At 39.9% G+C, this 18,474-nt stretch overlaps 1 protein-coding gene across 1 annotated transcript in view; it reads right to left on the bottom strand.

The window, feature by feature from the left end:
- CARS2 (cysteinyl-tRNA synthetase 2, mitochondrial) overlaps positions 1–18,474 on the bottom strand; it is a 64,964-nt gene that overhangs the window by 17,509 nt on the left and 28,981 nt on the right. The window contains exons 4-7 of the mRNA XM_075265289.1: positions 10,450–10,521; positions 9,036–9,141; positions 4,085–4,168; positions 3,137–3,266 (exon numbers count right to left, since the gene is read on the bottom strand). Coding sequence (XP_075121390.1) covers positions 3,137–3,266; positions 4,085–4,168; positions 9,036–9,141; positions 10,450–10,521 — 392 coding nt within the window. The remainder of the gene's footprint in view (positions 1–3,136; positions 3,267–4,084; positions 4,169–9,035; positions 9,142–10,449; positions 10,522–18,474) is intronic.

Below are 18,474 nucleotides of genomic sequence, written 5' to 3'. Positions count from 1 at the left end.
AGTCTAAGGTCGGACCTGAATGGAGACTGGTGTGGAGCGATCTTAGACTCCGCCTCCTCCAGCAGAGCCAGCGCTGATTGGTCGAGTTCCGTACTCTGGCCAATCAGCACTGGCCAATGCATTTCTATGGGGAAAAGTTAGCTTGCGAAAATCGCAAACTGACAGGGATTTCCATGAAATAAAGTGACTTTTATGCCCCCAGACATGCTTCCCCTGCTGTCCCAGTGTCATTCCAGGGTGTTGGTATCATTTCCTGGGGTGTCATAGTGGACTTGGTGACCCTCCAGACACGAATTTGGGTTTCCCCCTTAACGAGTTTATGTTCCCCATAGACTATAATGGGGTTCGAAACCCATTCGAACACTCGAACAGTGAGCGGCTGTTCGAATCGAATTTCGAATCTCGAACATTTTAGTGTTCGCTCATCTCTATTCAGTACTTCTCTATAGGGCTGTTTCTGAGTGAGAGAAAAACAGTTACAGAGAAAATCCCCTCTACTTACTGTGTGCAGTATATAGTAGCTAGTTTTCACCCACCAGTTTAGAAAGAACTACAAACTCCACATACACCATGCAGAGTTCAGAACTAGTAAAACTAGAGAATATAAGCCATATAATGACTGGAAATAGTGTTACACAAACAAAAAGACTTATCCTGAAGAGTCACCTGAAGCAGAGGTGTAGCTAGCCGGTGGCCACGGGGGTTGCAGCAAACACAAGTTACACAATCAACTGCATCAAGGTCTTTAACCCTACCCTTCCTTTTTAGCATTTTTTTTTTTTTTTTTTAATACAGGCTTTGGGATATTTCAAAGAGGACCTTTCACGTCCTCATAGATGTACGGCATTATATACTGATAGAAATTAGACAGTGCACTGAATTCAGTGTACTGTTGGTTTCCCCAGTATGTGCCCCAGTGCTGGAGATATTGGTGCCGTTAATTACCAGTCTATAGAAGAGTACTGTTAGGGGGGCCGGTCCTGACAACCTAGCAATGACACTGAAATTGACATCACCAATATCTCCAGCACTGGGGCACACACTGGGAAAGCCGACAGTGCACTGAATAGCAGTACCGCACATTTAGGACGTGAAAGGTTGTCTTGAAAGCAAGGGGTAAATTATAAATTGCTGGGACTACATTAATAGAAAGTGGCATTGGAGCCATAATTTATAAGAGAAGGCAATATAACAGTATTAAAGGGGTTATCTAGTAAATAATAAAGTTTACCATTGCATTCCCTGAACTAGTAAACTTTTTTAGGGGATATCGTCACTCCATAAGGAGAGAACCACCATTAAGGTGAGTGGAGTCTTATTAAGCCATGAGCGCTCCACTGTGCAAAGGAACATGGGTACTGTATCTGGTATAATCCCAACATCATTGCAAATAAAGGCCTCTGAGAAGGTTGGCATGATGTTAAAGGGAGCGCCCTCTATAGGTTTGTTTGACTGAGACTGTCTTCCTAATTACATCATGGAAGATAGACTTGCACATTCTCAGTCAGCGCCCTCTATTGGTGTGTATACTTGAGGCACTGACATCCTAATTACATCATGGAAGTCAGATTTGCATATTCTTCCCATAAACTTTTTTTTATTAATATACACCCTCATACCCTGTTTACTACAAGTAGCTTTAGACCCAAGGATTTATAAATTTGTTTATTCTTGTTTTTTTTTTTGTTTTTTTGTTTTTCATTTCAAGTATAGGAAAAGGACGATAAACTTATATTTTTAGATTCGTTTTTTTTTCCCAATATTTATACAACTGTATTGCAGCCTCAATAGCTATATTCCTACATTAGGCTCCGAGCTGTCATAGGAACAGGCAAGATCGCAGGCGCCACCTTGCAATGGTAAAATGGGGCTACCTGAGCTTCAGGGGGAATACCTTAAAGCAATGTCTGCGATCAGAGTGAATTCTAGTCATGGGCATTAACTCCAGGTTTCTGCTGTCTAGACCCGACTTCTGTGCCATTTATATTAATAGAAAGGGTTGGGGAAAAAAAGCACAAAGTGGTATTACTCAGGGAGATTTTTATATAGTATATGTTATATTTAGGGGGAGCAGCAAGATGGGGACTGTGTAAATGAGGAGAATGTGGGTCTGGTGCCTGGAAAAGAGAGAAGCCAAAGATGTCTGTGTTACAAACTTTACAGAGAGAAGCCACAGGTAGAAGAAAGGATCATGTAGTGCAGACAAAACAAAGACGTCACATATAGTTTCCTTAAAGGAGTCCAATTTCAGAACAATATTAAGAGATAAATGTTATTTTTTTGCAGAATGAAAAGTTCTACAATTTTCACATGACCATGGACCAGATAACACATGACCATGGACCAGATAACACATGACCATGGACTGATTGTTACCCACCGTAAATAAGCAGAATGCAAACAGAGATCTGTTAAGCCATGAGGAATTGATACAAAAAGTATGTTGGAAAATTGTATAACTTTTAATTGTACAATTAATGACATTTGTCTCTCAATATTTGTCAGATAATGGTCGGCATAATCCTGTACTTTAGTGTCACTGTACAGCGATAATACCAGCATACCTCAGTTGAGGGGCCCACTTGGATATGTTTGCTCCGCCTAGCTACACATCTGACCTGAAGAAACAGTTACTAGAGATGAGCGAGTAGTATTCGATCGAGTAGGTATTCGATCGAATACTACAGTATTCGAAATACTCGTACTCGATCGAGTACCACTCGCTATTTGAATGTAAAAGTTCGATGCAGAACCAGCATTGATTGGCCGAATGCTATACAGTTGAAGCCGATGCCTGGCAGAGTGAATTCAGAGCCGGAAGATGCTGCGGAGACGCTACAAGGAGAAGACTGCTCAGAGGATCCAGCCCGACCCTCACTTGTGGACTTGGTAAGTATAATTTGATCGAACGTTGCTTACCCCTGAAACTAGCATTTTCCCCCCATAGACTATAATAGGGTTCGATATTCGATTCGAGTAGTCGAATATTGAGGGGCTACTCGAAACGAATATCGAACCTCGAACAGTTTACTGTTCGCTCATCTCTAACAGTTACACTTAAAATTTATGTATATGTAAAACACAAAGGTAATTATTTCAGATCACTAATCACCATAAAAATTATTGTTTTATGCACCTTGCAATTGTGGAGCACTCAATGTGCCAGCCAGGCCTTCCTTTACCCCATGGGGAGACCCATTGTGGCTCATCTGGTTTAGCAGTCTTCCATAAGGCAAAGTCTCTGGGGGACTTCTTGTCACTTATAGCTATGATATAAAGAAACAACAATAACCACAGTTTAAACTCAATTTGTTTTTCTTAGCAGTGGACATTAAAAATTACAATCTTAAAAGTTTTTTCTTTTTCTTTTTTTAATTAGGCCTAGAAAAGGTTGAAAAAAAAATAAAAAATCCAGACTCGCCTGTAACTATGCTCCCATGTTTTTTTTTTCCGGTCGAAGTCCTTGATGCATTTGACTGCTTAGGCCAAGCGAGGGCTTCCAGACAAACAAGACAGCAGGACCGGACTGCGCTCGGAGACACCAGAACACCAGGGACAGGCAAGTATGTTTTTTTTTTTCACCTTCCCTGACCTAATATTAAAAAGGTTTATCATGGACAACTGCTTTAAGAACCCTATATGTACATTCTGGCAATCCACATGCAAATCATCCAAATAATTCTCGGTTCACTGTTCAATTCTGTCAAATGGACATTAAAAGGGATTTCCAGGCTACAAATATTGAAACACAGGACATAGTATGCATATGCAACCACTGCTTCCTTCATTGTAAATGGGTCTGAATGAGGAGAGTTCGTCTATCTTACTCTCACAGACAGAGAACAAAGCGGTGTTCACAAAATCACACTACTGCTCCATCTGCACACGGGACTCAGAAGCCTGTTATCACGAATGGTGAGAGTTTCAGTGATGGGACTTCCAGTTATTATACACTTAATACCTATCTTGTGGAACAGAACAGATGTTATCAAGAGCCCTGAAGACAGTGTCAGTAAATATAACTAATAAATGTATGTGTTGGTGGCATATTTTGCCATTTATGACTGGCTTCACGTTAACTGACCTGGCTCGGTCTCCATATCTGAAAAAGAACCAATAAACTTTCCATATCTTTTGCCAACTGACTGGACATCAAAATACACATTTCCTGTAAAAGGATAAAGAAAGGGCAGGTAAAACAATGAATGGATCACCAAAATAGTTCAGTGCAATGTAAGAGTGCATTCACATCATGTACTTTTCATTCATTTAGCAATCCATGTAACAGATGGGGAAAAAAAAGATGCAAACGAATAGACATCCATTTGTATACAGTCAATGTTTTTGGTTTTTTTCTAAATAGATCGGTGTGGTATACTACTTTTTTGATGGACAAAATAAAAATGGACAGGAACGAATCTATGATCACTAAATGTAAACAAAAAAATAAACGCAAGCAGAGATGTAGAAAACTAAGGAATTGATATAGAAAATATAAAATTATATTGGAGAATTGTATAACTTTTCAGTATACAAATAATAAAATGTTTTTGCTGAAACTGGGCAACCCCTTCAAACGCTTCTATGGGAGGGGGGGGGGGGTGTTTGTATCTGAACGCCCAAAAAAAAATTGGTTAGAGTAAAATTTTAACGATGACATCATGCACATGCATTTTTATATAACACTAAGAAGCAGGGCTGTGAGGAACAGCTTAGCGTCATCGCTGGGCATTAAGGAACGCCCCCTGTGACAGTACAAGACTATGTAAAGAGTACTGTGGGAGGGGGGTGGTCTTTCCTCATAGCCCAGCGATGACACTAGACTGTAAGGAACGCCCTTCTGTCAGTGGTCAGAGATCAGTACTGAAACTAATAGCCACTCTCCAGCCAACAAGGAACATAACGGGAAAGCTGGCAGTGCACTGAATTCAGCGCACTGTTGGCTTTCTAGCGGTTTATAAAACTGCATATACATGAGGGCATGAAAGATCCTCTTTAAATATAGCTATGTGCCTGAGCAAGCCCTATTAATGTACAAGTTCTTGACTGTAATGCACATTTCGATTTCTCATAACTGTCAGTCTCTGTGTCAATTATTTCCTTTATAAAACTAAATAGACATTGCTTTAGTATTGCATCTAGTATTACAAGAATATTCTAAAAGTCAATAAATTCTTCTGGACTATGAATCTCACAAGAGACATGCACACTAAATATAGTTATTTTATTAGGTTCACCTCTTTGTTAATGCAAATATCTAATCAGATAACCAAATGGCAGTAACTTGATGAATTCGGGTGAACCCACACATTGCAGCACGCTATCTATCACATCTATTGCTTTGTCCAAAGTCCCAACCAACTGGAGTAGCAGCACGGTGGCTCAGTGGTTAGCACTGTAGCTGTGCTGGATTCCTGGGTTGGAATTATGCTAAGGACAAGATCTACAAGGAGTTTGTATGTTCTTCCCGAATTTACATGGGTTTCATGTGGTTGCCTCCCGTAATCCAAAGACATAATGAAAGGGAATGTAACTGGTTGTAAATAAAGGGTAGCTGTTGTTCTAACAACTATTGGTTGGCAGCTTAAAGTTTATGGCCAGGTTATTGCTCAATTAAATTTTTAGATCACTTTTGATCTTCTTGTCGAAATAGGGTAAGAAAGCAGATTTCAATGCAGGGGTTATCAGAATGGAGCCAACTTTTGTTAATAAAGCATATTCCAATATTTATTAATAACACAGATAAAAATCAAAAACTGTTGGAAAGTTTAGTTATACCTTAAAGGGGTTGTCCATTTTCAGACCAATATTGAGAGACAAATAAGTTGTACAGTTTTCCACTATACTTACTGTATCAATTCCTCACGGTTTTCTAGATCTCTGTTTGTTGCCATTCATTCTGTTGCTTCTAGTGGATAAAACTCTGACCATGGTCATGTGATTTACAGTCCATGGTCATGTGATACACACAGGTGCCACTCATTATAGTCACAGCACAGTAATCAGACATCTGCCTGGTAATCAGCTGTGCACCTGTGTGCTCATCACATGACCATGGACTGTAAATCACATGACCATGGTCAGAGTTTTATCTCCTAGAAGTAAAAGAATCAATGACAGCAGGCAGACATCTGGAAAATTGTGAGGAATTGATACAGAAAGTATATTGGAAAATTGTACAACTTTTTTTTATTGTACAACTTTTTATTATACATTTGTCTCTCAATATTGATCTGAAAGTGGACAACCCCTTTAAGTCTATTATAGCTGGGGAAAAGCATACACATTATTCCAGTGGTCAGCGCAGATATTCACAAGCACATCTGATGCTTCTCAAGGAAATTCTAATTTAGCTGAAAGTCATTGTGAATATGCAAGGCATGTTGCACAGTTCCTGTACTACAAATTAATTCTCAGCTCACATAGCTATGGTGTCTCTGTCATTGTCAGCCATGTTATAGGCCATATTTTCTCAAACATATTTCATGAATACATTTTCTAAATTGCAAACTTGAAGAAAAGTACAACGTGATAAGCCTCTTGCATCTTATTTACTTTAGTTATTTACATTTTCACTATTTTCTTACAGTATTTCCTTCTTGAATCACTTTTAACTACTTTAAGTCAATCAGTCATAGAAATATTCTGTACTATGGACAGCATATGATCATCACAGATCTGATGCTCTATTATACCAAACTGCACGAAAAAACGTTGACACTATTTTACTATCCTTGAAGAAATGATACATAGTTATTAGAGATGAGCGAACAGTAAAATGTCCGAGGTTCGATATTCGTTTCGAGTAGCCCCTCAATATTCGACTACTCAAATTGAATATCGAACCCTATTATAGTCTATGGGGGGAAAATGCTCGTTTCAGGGGTAGGCAACGTTCGATCAAATTATACTTACCAAGTCCACGAGTGAGGGACGGGCTGGATCCTCCGTGCAGTCTTCTCCTTGCAGCGTCCCTGCGGCATCTTCCGGCTCTTCATTCACTCTGCCAGGCATCGGGCCTGGGCAGAGCAGACTGCGCATGGCAGAGTGAATGAAGAGCCGCAAGACGCCGCGGGGAAGCTGCACGGAGAAGACTTCTAAAGGTAGGAGAAGAACCAGCATTGACTGGCCGACTGTATAGCATTCGGCCAATCAATGCTGGTTCTGCATCGAACTTTTACATTCGAACAGCGAGTGGTACTCGATCGAGTACGAGTATTTCGAATACCATAGTATTCGATCGATTGAGTACTCGATTGAGTACTGCTCGCTCATCTCTAATAGTTAAGTCTGCTGTGCTCACAGCAGAAGGTGGGGAGAGTACAGGGCTCATGAATACTGTAAAATCAGATTTACAAATCCACTGTGTTCTTTCTTCTCAGCTATTACAAAAATTGAACAATATTTTTGTGCCATCTGGTATAACTGTTATGAGAATATAGGTCTCTCAAGAGCAATGTTTTCTTGACATGTTTGCTTGAAATTTTCTATGGTCACGCAAGTCCAGGAGTCAATGTGAAACAAACAAGTCCCTTTACAGCATCAAATTGCTGAAGCATGTATGTAAAAGTGTCCAAACACAAGGGTATTACATACAAAGTACATTTGTCTACTTGTCTGGTATGTCAATGGAGAAACAGGTAGACTGCTCGGAAAAAAAAAAAAAAGAAAAATAATATCACATGCTGTATGGACAGATGGCACTGAAACAGCCACTAAAAAAGGAATTAAATGCTCCACTTCACTATGTTTAAAAACTGAAAGAAAATTTAGGAAAAAAAGGTGATTAATACATTTTCTGGTATTTTCGCTAACACATTTTTGTGGCTAAAAAGAAAAAAGTACCCATATCTCCTCTTCTGCCCGACCAGCTGAACATCATTATTATTATTATTATTTATTTATATAGCACCATTAATTCCATGGTGCTTTATATTTGGGGGTGACATACAGTACACAGAATATACAGGTAGATATAATACTAACAATGACCAACTGGCACAGTGGGGTAGAGAGCCCTGCCCGCAAGGGCTTACAGTCTATGAGTGAGTCCAAGAGTGCAAGGAATGTCCTGGACTACGGCTACATCCACAATGCTTAAAGGGGAAGCCCAATTTTAAAAAAAATAAATAAATAATTAAAAATCAAACATGGCTGCTTTTTTTCTAAAAACAACGCCACACCTGTACACAGTTTGTATCTGGTATTGCAGCATAGACACTTGAATAGAACTAAAGTGCCATATCACATATAAAATGTGGACAGGTGTGGTGGCGTTTCTGTGTTTGGTTTGAGCAGAGATCACAATGGATATGGATGGTAGTCCATCTTCATTCAGAATGATTGTGCTCAGTTTGTCTTTGCCTTTCCCATAGCTGTTTATTAAATGAGAGCTACATAACCATGTATGTGCCAGCCTGACAGGTGAAGCATATGCAATACATAGACAAATTTAGGAAAAACAAAGATCAAGGTACACCTTGGAAATGTAGCATTACCTATTAAGCATACAGTCACATGCTCCACAGTAAGGACTGCCCAATCTGGCCATGGAAAGCTGAAAATGTAATGGTGCTATTGGCATGCATATCTTGAAAAAAAGGGCACCTAGGAGGTGGGTGAAGCCACATGTACAGTTGGTTTATCGGCATAGTTGTTCAAGTTTAGAAAAAAAAAAAAAAAAAAAAGGAATTGATCAACCGCTACCTTGCCTGTCACTTTCCCTCCATACAGTTTAGCGTGCATGTCCTTTCAATTGAAAGAGACCAGTTAGATACTAAGCCACTACAAGACACCTCTAGCTGTGGCTCATCTTCCCTGGGAATAAAAGGATTGGAGATCCGATGTCAGATGTCAGGGGAGAGTCATGAGGCCTCCCAAACACATTAAATACTTGGCTGGTCCTGCCAAAATCAGCAGGAGTGGACAAAATGCGTAGTATTTATATAAAGGCCAGCTAAAGCCTACAAATAGATGGGAGACACGTTAGGTGCTTCCCAATACCATTGTCACGTATGAAAGTTATAAACCCTTACCATGTGAGGTAGCATAAGCATGTCCATTAGAAATTATCTGCTCTATGAAAGATATGATCTGTGGAATGTGTTCAGTAACTCTCATATATATTGTGGGAGGGAGAACCTACAGAAAGACACAAGGACATAGTTAGAAATAACTGAAAAAAATTGCATTCCTCTACATAAAACAATTGACCAAAATTGAAGTGACATATGTAGGAGATATTGGCAGAGAATACTGTTATTAGAAGTAAAAATCCTGAGACAGGTGATTTGTGAGGGGCAAACAAACAGTGGAATGAATTAGACTGTCACCTTGGCCTTCCCACCCCATCTAAGACTAAGCAAGTATACATTGTGCTTAGTGTGCCAAAGTAAATTCAAATGTTTCCAGCAAACATAAGCAAGATTAAAGGAATTCTCCACCTAAAATGTGTATTTCTGTCAGTTTGCTGACTAATCTTTAACTTTTTTCTGCATTAATGATATTGTGCAATGCACGCTGTGTAAATCTTGTTACGGCAATGCGTTCATCCGGCCTATGTTCTGGGAAATCTCTGTGCACATATAGCAAAAGTATCCATAGGCCTTCATACAATGATGGAAGCTAAAACAGTGTCCTTCAGTCCTCAGTGAGGTTTTTGATTTTCATCTTATTCGTGTACAGGAAAGGTATAGCCAACTGAACTTTCCTAAACAATGGGCCACCACTAAAAACACATCATGTGTTATAGGTTTTTTATTAAAGCGTAACTGCAGCTGTTTCTACCTCTCACTGAATGTTACTGTGAATGGAGTACGGGGCTGTGTAAACGCTAGACATTATAAAACATACTTCCTTGCTTTTGGTGACATATGACAGTAGAGATTCTCTTCTTTCATATGGCAATAAGGTTAGAGTCAGTGTCAATAAATTATTTCTAGAGATATCACTGGCTGAGAACCCACTCGGGATAAGGATATTTATATGAAGCTGTATAATACATATGTTCTAAATGCACTTAAAAAATACAGGATTTCACAGAACGGATACATAATTTGTTAACAAAATATTATATTATTATTATATAATATATATATTATAAAATTATTAATGACACAAATACTGCCAGAAAATCAAAAGTTGGGCGAAAGTTTAGTTTCGCTTTGACAATGTAACCAACTGGCCACATATGCCACTGTATGGCTATAGAATGAAATACATCAAAGCCTTCTGTCAGTGGTATACACTGTGTAATATTCCCTATGTGTACCTCAGATAAGATGTAGGCAGAACATAAATGAGGTAAAATTTCATCCCTATTAGCAAGAACCACGGGCAGGAGTGCACAGAAGACAAAGGAGTAGATATGTGATGCATCTAATGTGTAACATATCTCCACTCACACAGCTGCCATTACCAAGCTTCACACCCCAAACTCCCCATGCTTACCTTCAAAGACGTCATGTCTTGTTTAAACTCCTGTTCATATGTACGAGCCAAAGACACGGTAGACAAGTTAAGCTGTTGCCAAAAAAAAGACAGAAATATTTATATACAGCCAAAATATCAGTGCACCAGGAGCATTAAACAACAGTCCACACTTGGGCCACATGGAGCTGAAACCATACAATACCAGACATGCTACCCATGAACAGGAGTGGTGTGTTTTCCTACATATACACACACAAAAAAAGCAGCAATTTATCTCTTTGCATATTTAAATAGGTGCTGCACCACTGATTCCGATGCAGTTGGAATTTCGTCTCTAGCCCACACCATTCCAGAGATAATATACAGGATATATATATATATATATATATATATATATATATATATATATATATATATATATATATAAATAAGAGTCCCCACTATTATTGATTATACACTGCCTGTCAAGAGATGGTTAAAAACCTGCACTGATTGCTCAGGAATGGCGGGTTATTACACTGCCTGACAACACTGTTAAAAACCGTGTCTTATCAGGCAGTGTTATAATCCACTCTTCCTGAGCAATCAGTGCAGTTAGGGGTAGTTCACACGGAGTAGACGCGCGCTCATTTTGGCAAAATACACAAGAATACACGTGTAAAAATAAGACTCCCATTGACTTCAATGACATTTTTTTTATACGTGTAAAAAAACACATCAAAATACACGTGTAAAATGTCATTGAAGTCAATGGGAGTCTTATTTTTAGACTAATTAGACTAGTCAAATTGGCAGTCTTTGACTGAAGCAGATAGCCCAGGAGCACCCACCTGACACCACTCAGGAATTACTCAGAAAAATGCAACTGTGCCCCAGAAACGGTGGGTGGCACCTTCTGAAGGATGCAAAGATTTGGTGGAAGTAGCGAAAGGACCTCTTTAAATAGTTCATCTAGTATAGTTTGTGAACATGAGAACAAGCTATTGTCAAGAACATGCTATTTTCCTACAGGAACCTTGTACAATTCAAGTAAAAAACAAAACAGGCTTATGATCAATGAAATTTAAAGTACATACTGAAAGATGTTTGTCTTCAATTGTTATCATTATTTGCAATAATTATTCATTGATTTTATTCAGTTACTTGGTCCTTTGTACTTGTATGTTTTCATTATTATAGACATCCACCTTTTTGATTTTTCTTTATTAAATATACTGTAAGTGTACTATTGCACATACTTTTTGTCTACACTTCTGAAAATGACTTCCACTGATCAAAATGTAAAACACAAGTGTTTTTTAAAAAAATGCATACATTAACATAAGTAAAACCGCAGATGTGTAATAGAACCCTTTGAATGTTACATTTTTGTCAAGTGCAGACTCAGGGATTAGTCCACATTATGTCTATCCTCTCCTTGTGTATTTCTTAACACATTATACTTATGTTACATAATTTGTACACATTTTTAATGTATCCATCACTTTCAGCTACAATGTATTTTTTTTTTTTAACCTCAAACCTTGCTATGAGATAAACTGATATGTAAACTGGACTGTCTGGCTATGAGCTTTCCATGACTGCCTAGTTCAAGATGAAAGGACAAGTATTTATAAAACTGAGGAGTCTTGCTTCATCATAGCAACAGAGCTATTACAGCTGTGAAACATGATTGGATGTCTGGTTAAGCCTTTGTACACTTTTTTATGCAAAGATGTTTTTTAGCTGCAAGCTGTGAATAAAATGTGGCACAATGTCTTCACAGCTATTCACGTACTTTCTGGGACTCTTTATATCCTTTCTAAACTTCACAATCATCTTTACTCTAATTAGCCCTAAGGGGACAAAGGGCATTTCTTAACCTAAACAACTGCATGTCCGTCTGCAAAGCAGTACATTCAGCTTTAACCCTGAACTAAAGAAAGACTTTCCAAAGGACATGGCTAGTTAGTACCAGCGAGCTGGCCATACATGCACACACTATTTAGTTGCTAATACAGTCAATTGTGAAAAAGTGTTTTTTGAGCGTCTATGGTAGCAAAATTATTTTTTCAATGACCAATGCCCGGAAAATTGTGATTTTATTTATTTTTTTAATTATTTTACTTAATTTTTTTTCTATTCATTTTATTTATTTCTATTTACACTGTGTCCCTATAAAGTCATAATAGACCTTTGGTGACACCTAATCACAACTTTGTTGGTGGGGGAGGCTGATTTCCCATGCACTGGGTCTGGTACATTTAGCCCCAGTTGTAGGAGGAATACAGCCTCCTGCCTATTACTATAGAGCTGATCTGGGTCCTATAGTACCCAGCAGCTCTAACAGAGTCTGATCCTGGCAAATGATGTGACCGCCAGGTCAGAGGGGAGCCGCATCATGGTCGCGCCCATAGCTGTGTACACAGTAATTGGGAAGGCAGGGACAGTAATAAACCTTCCCTGCCTTCTCTAGGGGAGCTCAGGTTGTAGTTACAGCCAGTTCCCAGTTTCTGAAGCTGCTGAAAACTACAAGGTTGTACTGCTATATCCTTGCAGACAAGGGCACCATTATATCGACGTATATACCCAATTGGAGGTCCGGAAACGGTTGAAGAAGACCTTTCACCACTTCCATCAATTCAAGCTGTTAGCATCTGTAAATAAGCACTGCTTCACTGATTCTAGTGTAGCTGGAATTTTCTCTCGTCTCCACTATTGCCGAGCAACAAGCGCAGTTAGTTTTGGTACCTGATGGGCTATTTAAGCTACACAATGTCAGAAAGGCAGTGTCGGGGAAAAGGGGGGGGATGGTTTAGATCTTCAATTTGAGGTAGACAGAGTCAGCGTTCAGAATCACAGCCCTCGTCTGCTCTCGCCTGACACTGCCCACTTGACAGTACAGAATCTTAATAGCATATCAGACACCAAAACAGCATTGATTGGCAATGGAGGGGGCTAGAGAAAAAATTCCAACTGTGCCAGAATCAGCAAAGGAACACTTTTTAACAGGTGCTAACTAGAGATGAGCGAACAGTGTTCTATCGAACTCATGTTCGATCGGATATTAGGCTGTTCGGCATGTTCGAATCGAATCGAACACCGCGTGGTAAAGTGCGCCATTACTCGATTCCCCTCCCACCTTCCCTGGCGCCTTTTTTGCTCCAATAACAGCGCAGGGTAGGTGGGACAGGAACTACGACACCGGTGACGTTGAAAAAAGTAGGCAAAACCCATTGGCTGCCGAAAACATGTGACCTCTAATTTAAAAGAACAGCGACGCCCAGCTTCGCGTCATTCTGAGCTTGCAATTCACCGAGGACGGAGGTTTCCGTCCAGCTAGCTAGGGCTTAGATTCTGGGTAGGCAGGGACAGGCTAGGATAGGAAGGAGAAGACAACCAACAGCTCTTATAAGAGCTAAATTCCAGGGAGAAGCTTGTCAGTGTAACGTGGCACTGACGGGCTCAATCGCCGCAACCCAGCTTTCCCAGGATCCTGAATGGAATACACTGTCAGTGTATTCCCGTATACCCGATATATACCCCGATACCCGTTCCAACGGTGTGCCCCCCCACCTTCACCCCAGAAATACCCTGCAAGTCCCCTAGCAATAGAATTGGGGCTATATACACCCACAATTTTTACTACTGGTATACAGTGCCATTGTCTGACTGGGAATTCAAAGAATATATTGGGAATACAAATACCCTCATTTCTTGCTACTGCCATATAGTGCCAGTGTCTGACTGGGAATTCAAAGAATATATTGGGGTTACGTGCACCCACAATTTTTACTACTGGTATACAGTGCCATTGTCTGACTGGGAATTCAAAGAATATATTGGGGTTATAAATACCCTCATTTCTTGCTACTGCCATATAGTGCCAGTTTCTGACTGGTAATTCAAAGAATATATTGGGGTTACGTGCACCCACAATTTTTACTACTGGTATACAGTGCCATTGTCTGACTGGGAATTCAAAGAGTATATTGGGAATACAAATACCCTCATTTCTTGCTACTGCCATATAGTGCCAGTTTCTGACTGGGAATTCAAAGAATATATTGGGGTTACGTGCACCCACAATTTTTACTACTGGTATACAGTGCCATTGTCTGACTGGGAATTCAAAGAGTATATTGGGAATACAAATACCCTCATTTCTTGCTACTGCCATATAGTGCCAGTTTCTGACTGGGAATTCAAAGAATATATTGGGGTTACGTGCACCCACAATTTTTACTACTGGTATACAGTGCCATTGTCTGACTGGGAATTCAAAGAATATATTGGGGTTACGTGCACCCACAATTTTTACTACTGGTATACAGTGCCATTGTCTGACTGGGAATTCAAAGAGTATATTGGGAATACAAATACCCTCATTTCTTGCTACTGCCATATAGTGCCAGTGTCTGACTGGTAATTCAAAGAATATATTGGGGTTACGTGCACCCACAATTTTTACTACTGGTATACAGTGCCATTGTCTGACTGGGAATTCAAAGAGTATATTGGGGTTATAAATACCCTCATTTCTTGCTACTGCCATATAGTGCCAGTTTCTGACTGGTAATTCAAAGAATATATTGGGGTTACGTGCACCCACAATTTTTACTACTGGTATACAGTGCCATTGTCTGACTGGGAATTCAAAGAATATATTGGGGTTATAAATACCCTCATTTCTTGCTACTGCCATATAGTGCCAGTTTCTGACTGGTAATTCAAAGAATATATTGGGGTTACGTGCACCCACAATTTTTACTACTGGTATACAGTGCCATTGTCTGACTGGGAATTCAAAGAGTATATTGGGAATACAAATACCCTCATTTCTTGCTACTGCCATATAGTGCCAGTTTCTGACTGGGAATTCAAAGAATATATTGGGGTTACGTGCACCCACAATTTTTACTACTGGTATACAGTGCCATTGTCTGACTGGGAATTCAAAGAGTATATTGGGAATACAAATACCCTCATTTCTTGCTACTGCCATATAGTGCCAGTTTCTGACTGGGAATTCAAAGAATATATTGGGGTTACGTGCACCCACAATTTTTACTACTGGTATACAGTGCCATTGTCTGACTGGGAACTCAAAGAATATATTGGGGTTACGTGCACCCACAATTTTTACTACTGGTATACAGTGCCATTGTCTGACTGGGAATTCAAAGAGTATATTAAGAATACAAATACCCTCATTTCTTGCTACTGCCATATAGTGCCAGTGTCTGACTGGTAATTCAAAGAATATATTGGGGTTACGTGCACCCACAATTTTTACTACTGGTATACAGTGCCATTGTCTGACTGGGAATTCAAAGAATATATTGGGGTTATAAATACCCTCATTTCTTGCTACTGCCATATAGTGCCAGTTTCTGACTGGTAATTCAAAGAATATATTGGGGTTACGTGCACCCACAATTTTTACTACTGGTATACAGTGCCATTGTCTGACTGGGAATTCAAAGAATATATTGGGGTTATAAATACCCTCATTTCTTGCTACTGCCATATAGTGCCAGTTTCTGACTGGTAATTCAAAGAATATATTGGGGTTACGTGCACCCACAATTTTTACTACTGGTATACAGTGCCATTGTCTGACTGGGAATTCAAAGAGTATATTGGGAATACAAATACCCTCATTTCTTGCTACTGCCATATAGTGCCAGTTTCTGACTGGGAATTCAAAGAATATATTGGGGTTACGTGCACCCACAATTTTTACTACTGGTATACAGTGCCATTGTCTGACTGGGAATTCAAAGAGTATATTGGGAATACAAATACCCTCATTTCTTGCTACTGCCATATAGTGCCAGTTTCTGACTGGGAATTCAAAGAATATATTGGGGTTACGTGCACCCACAATTTTTACTACTGGTATACAGTGCCATTGTCTGACTGGGAATTCAAAGAATATATTGGGGTTACGTGCACCCACAATTTTTACTACTGGTATACAGTGCCATTGTCTGACTGGGAATTCAAAGAGTATATTGGGAATACAAATACCCTCATTTCTTGCTACTGCCATATAGTGCCAGTGTCTGACTGGTAATTCAAAGAATATATTGGGGTTACGTGCACCCACAATTTTTACTACTGGTATACAGTGCCATTGTCTGACTGGGAATTCAAAGAATATATTGGGGTTATAAATACCCTCATTTCTTGCTACTGCCATATAGTGCCAGTTTCTGACTGGTAATTCAAAGAATATATTGGGGTTACGTGCACCCACAATTTTTACTACTGGTATACAGTGCCATTGTCTGACTGGGAATTCAAAGAATATATTGGGGTTATAAATACCCTCATTTCTTGCTACTGCCATATAGTGCCAGTTTCTGACTGGTAATTCAAAGAATATATTGGGGTTACGTGCACCCACAATTTTTACTACTGGTATACAGTGCCATTGTCTGACTGGGAATTCAAAGAGTATATTGGGAATACAAATACCCTCATTTCTTGCTACTGCCATATAGTGCCAGTTTCTGACTGGGAATTCAAAGAATATATTGGGGTTACGTGCACCCACAATTTTTACTACTGGTATACAGTGCCATTGTCTGACTGGGAATTCAAAGAGTATATTGGGAATACAAATACCCTCATTTCTTGCTACTGCCATATAGTGCCAGTTTCTGACTGGGAATTCAAAGAATATATTGGGGTTACGTGCACCCACAATTTTTACTACTGGTATACAGTGCCATTGTCTGACTGGGAATTCAAAGAATATATTGGGGTTACGTGCACCCACAATTTTTACTACTGGTATACAGTGCCATTGTCTGACTGGGAATTCAAAGAGTATATTGGGAATACAAATACCCTCATTTCTTGCTACTGCCATATAGTGCCAGTTTCTGACTGGTAATTCAAAGAATATATTGGGGTTACGTGCACCCACAATTTTTACTACTGGTATACAGTGCCATTGTCTGACTGGGAATTCAAAGAGTATATTGGGAATACAAATACCCTCATTTCTTGCTACTGCCATATAGTGCCAGTTTCTGACTGGTAATTCAAAGAATATATTGGGGTTACGTGCACCCACAATTTTTACTACTGGTATACAGTGCCATTGTCTGACTGGGAATTCAAAGAATATATTGGGGTTATAAATACCCTCATTTCTTGCTACTGCCATATAGTGCCAGTTTCTGACTGGTAATTCAAAGAATATATTGGGGTTACGTGCACCCACAATTTTTACTACTGGTATACAGTGCCATTGTCTGACTGGGAATTCAAAGAGTATATTGGGAATACAAATACCCTCATTTCTTGCTACTGCCATATAGTGCCAGTGTCTGACTGGGAATTCAAAGAATATATTGGGGTTACGTGCACCCACAATTTTTACTACTGGTATACAGTGCCAATTTCTAACTAGGAATTCAAAATGCGCAAGGCTCCCGGAAAGGGACGTGGACGAGGCCGTGGGCGAGGTCGGGGGAATGGTTCTGGGGAGCAAGGTAGCAGTGAAGCCACAGGGCGTCCCGTGCCTACTCCTGTGGGGCAGCAAGCATTGCGCCACTCCACAGTGCCAGGGTTGCTTGCCACATTAACTAAACTGCAGGGTACAAACCTTAGTAGGCCCGAGAACCAGGAACAGGTCTTGCAATGGCTGTCAGAGAACGCTTACAGCACATTGTCCAGCAGCCAGTCAGACTCTGCCTCCTCTCCTCCTATTACCCAACAGTCTTGTCTTCCTTCCTCCCAAAATTCCGAAGCTTTACAGAACAATAACCCAAACTGTCCCTGCTCCCCAGAGCTGTTCTCCGCTCCTTTCATTGTCCCTCAACCTGCCTCTCCACGTCACGATTCCACGAACCTAACAGAGGAGCATCTGTGTCCAGATGCTCAAACACTAGAGTCTCCTTCATCTCCGTTCGATTTGGTGGTGGATGACCAGCAACCCACCCTCATCGACGATGATGTGACGCAGTTGCCGTCAGGGCATCCAGTTGACCGGCGCATTGTGCGGGAGGAGGAGATGAGACAGGAGTTGGAAGAGGAAGTGGTGGATGA

Source organism: Leptodactylus fuscus, chromosome 2 (assembly GCF_031893055.1).
Source record: "Leptodactylus fuscus isolate aLepFus1 chromosome 2, aLepFus1.hap2, whole genome shotgun sequence".
Lineage (NCBI taxonomy): Eukaryota > Metazoa > Chordata > Amphibia > Anura > Leptodactylidae > Leptodactylus > Leptodactylus fuscus.
This window is presented reverse-complemented; position numbering and strand designations above follow the sequence as displayed.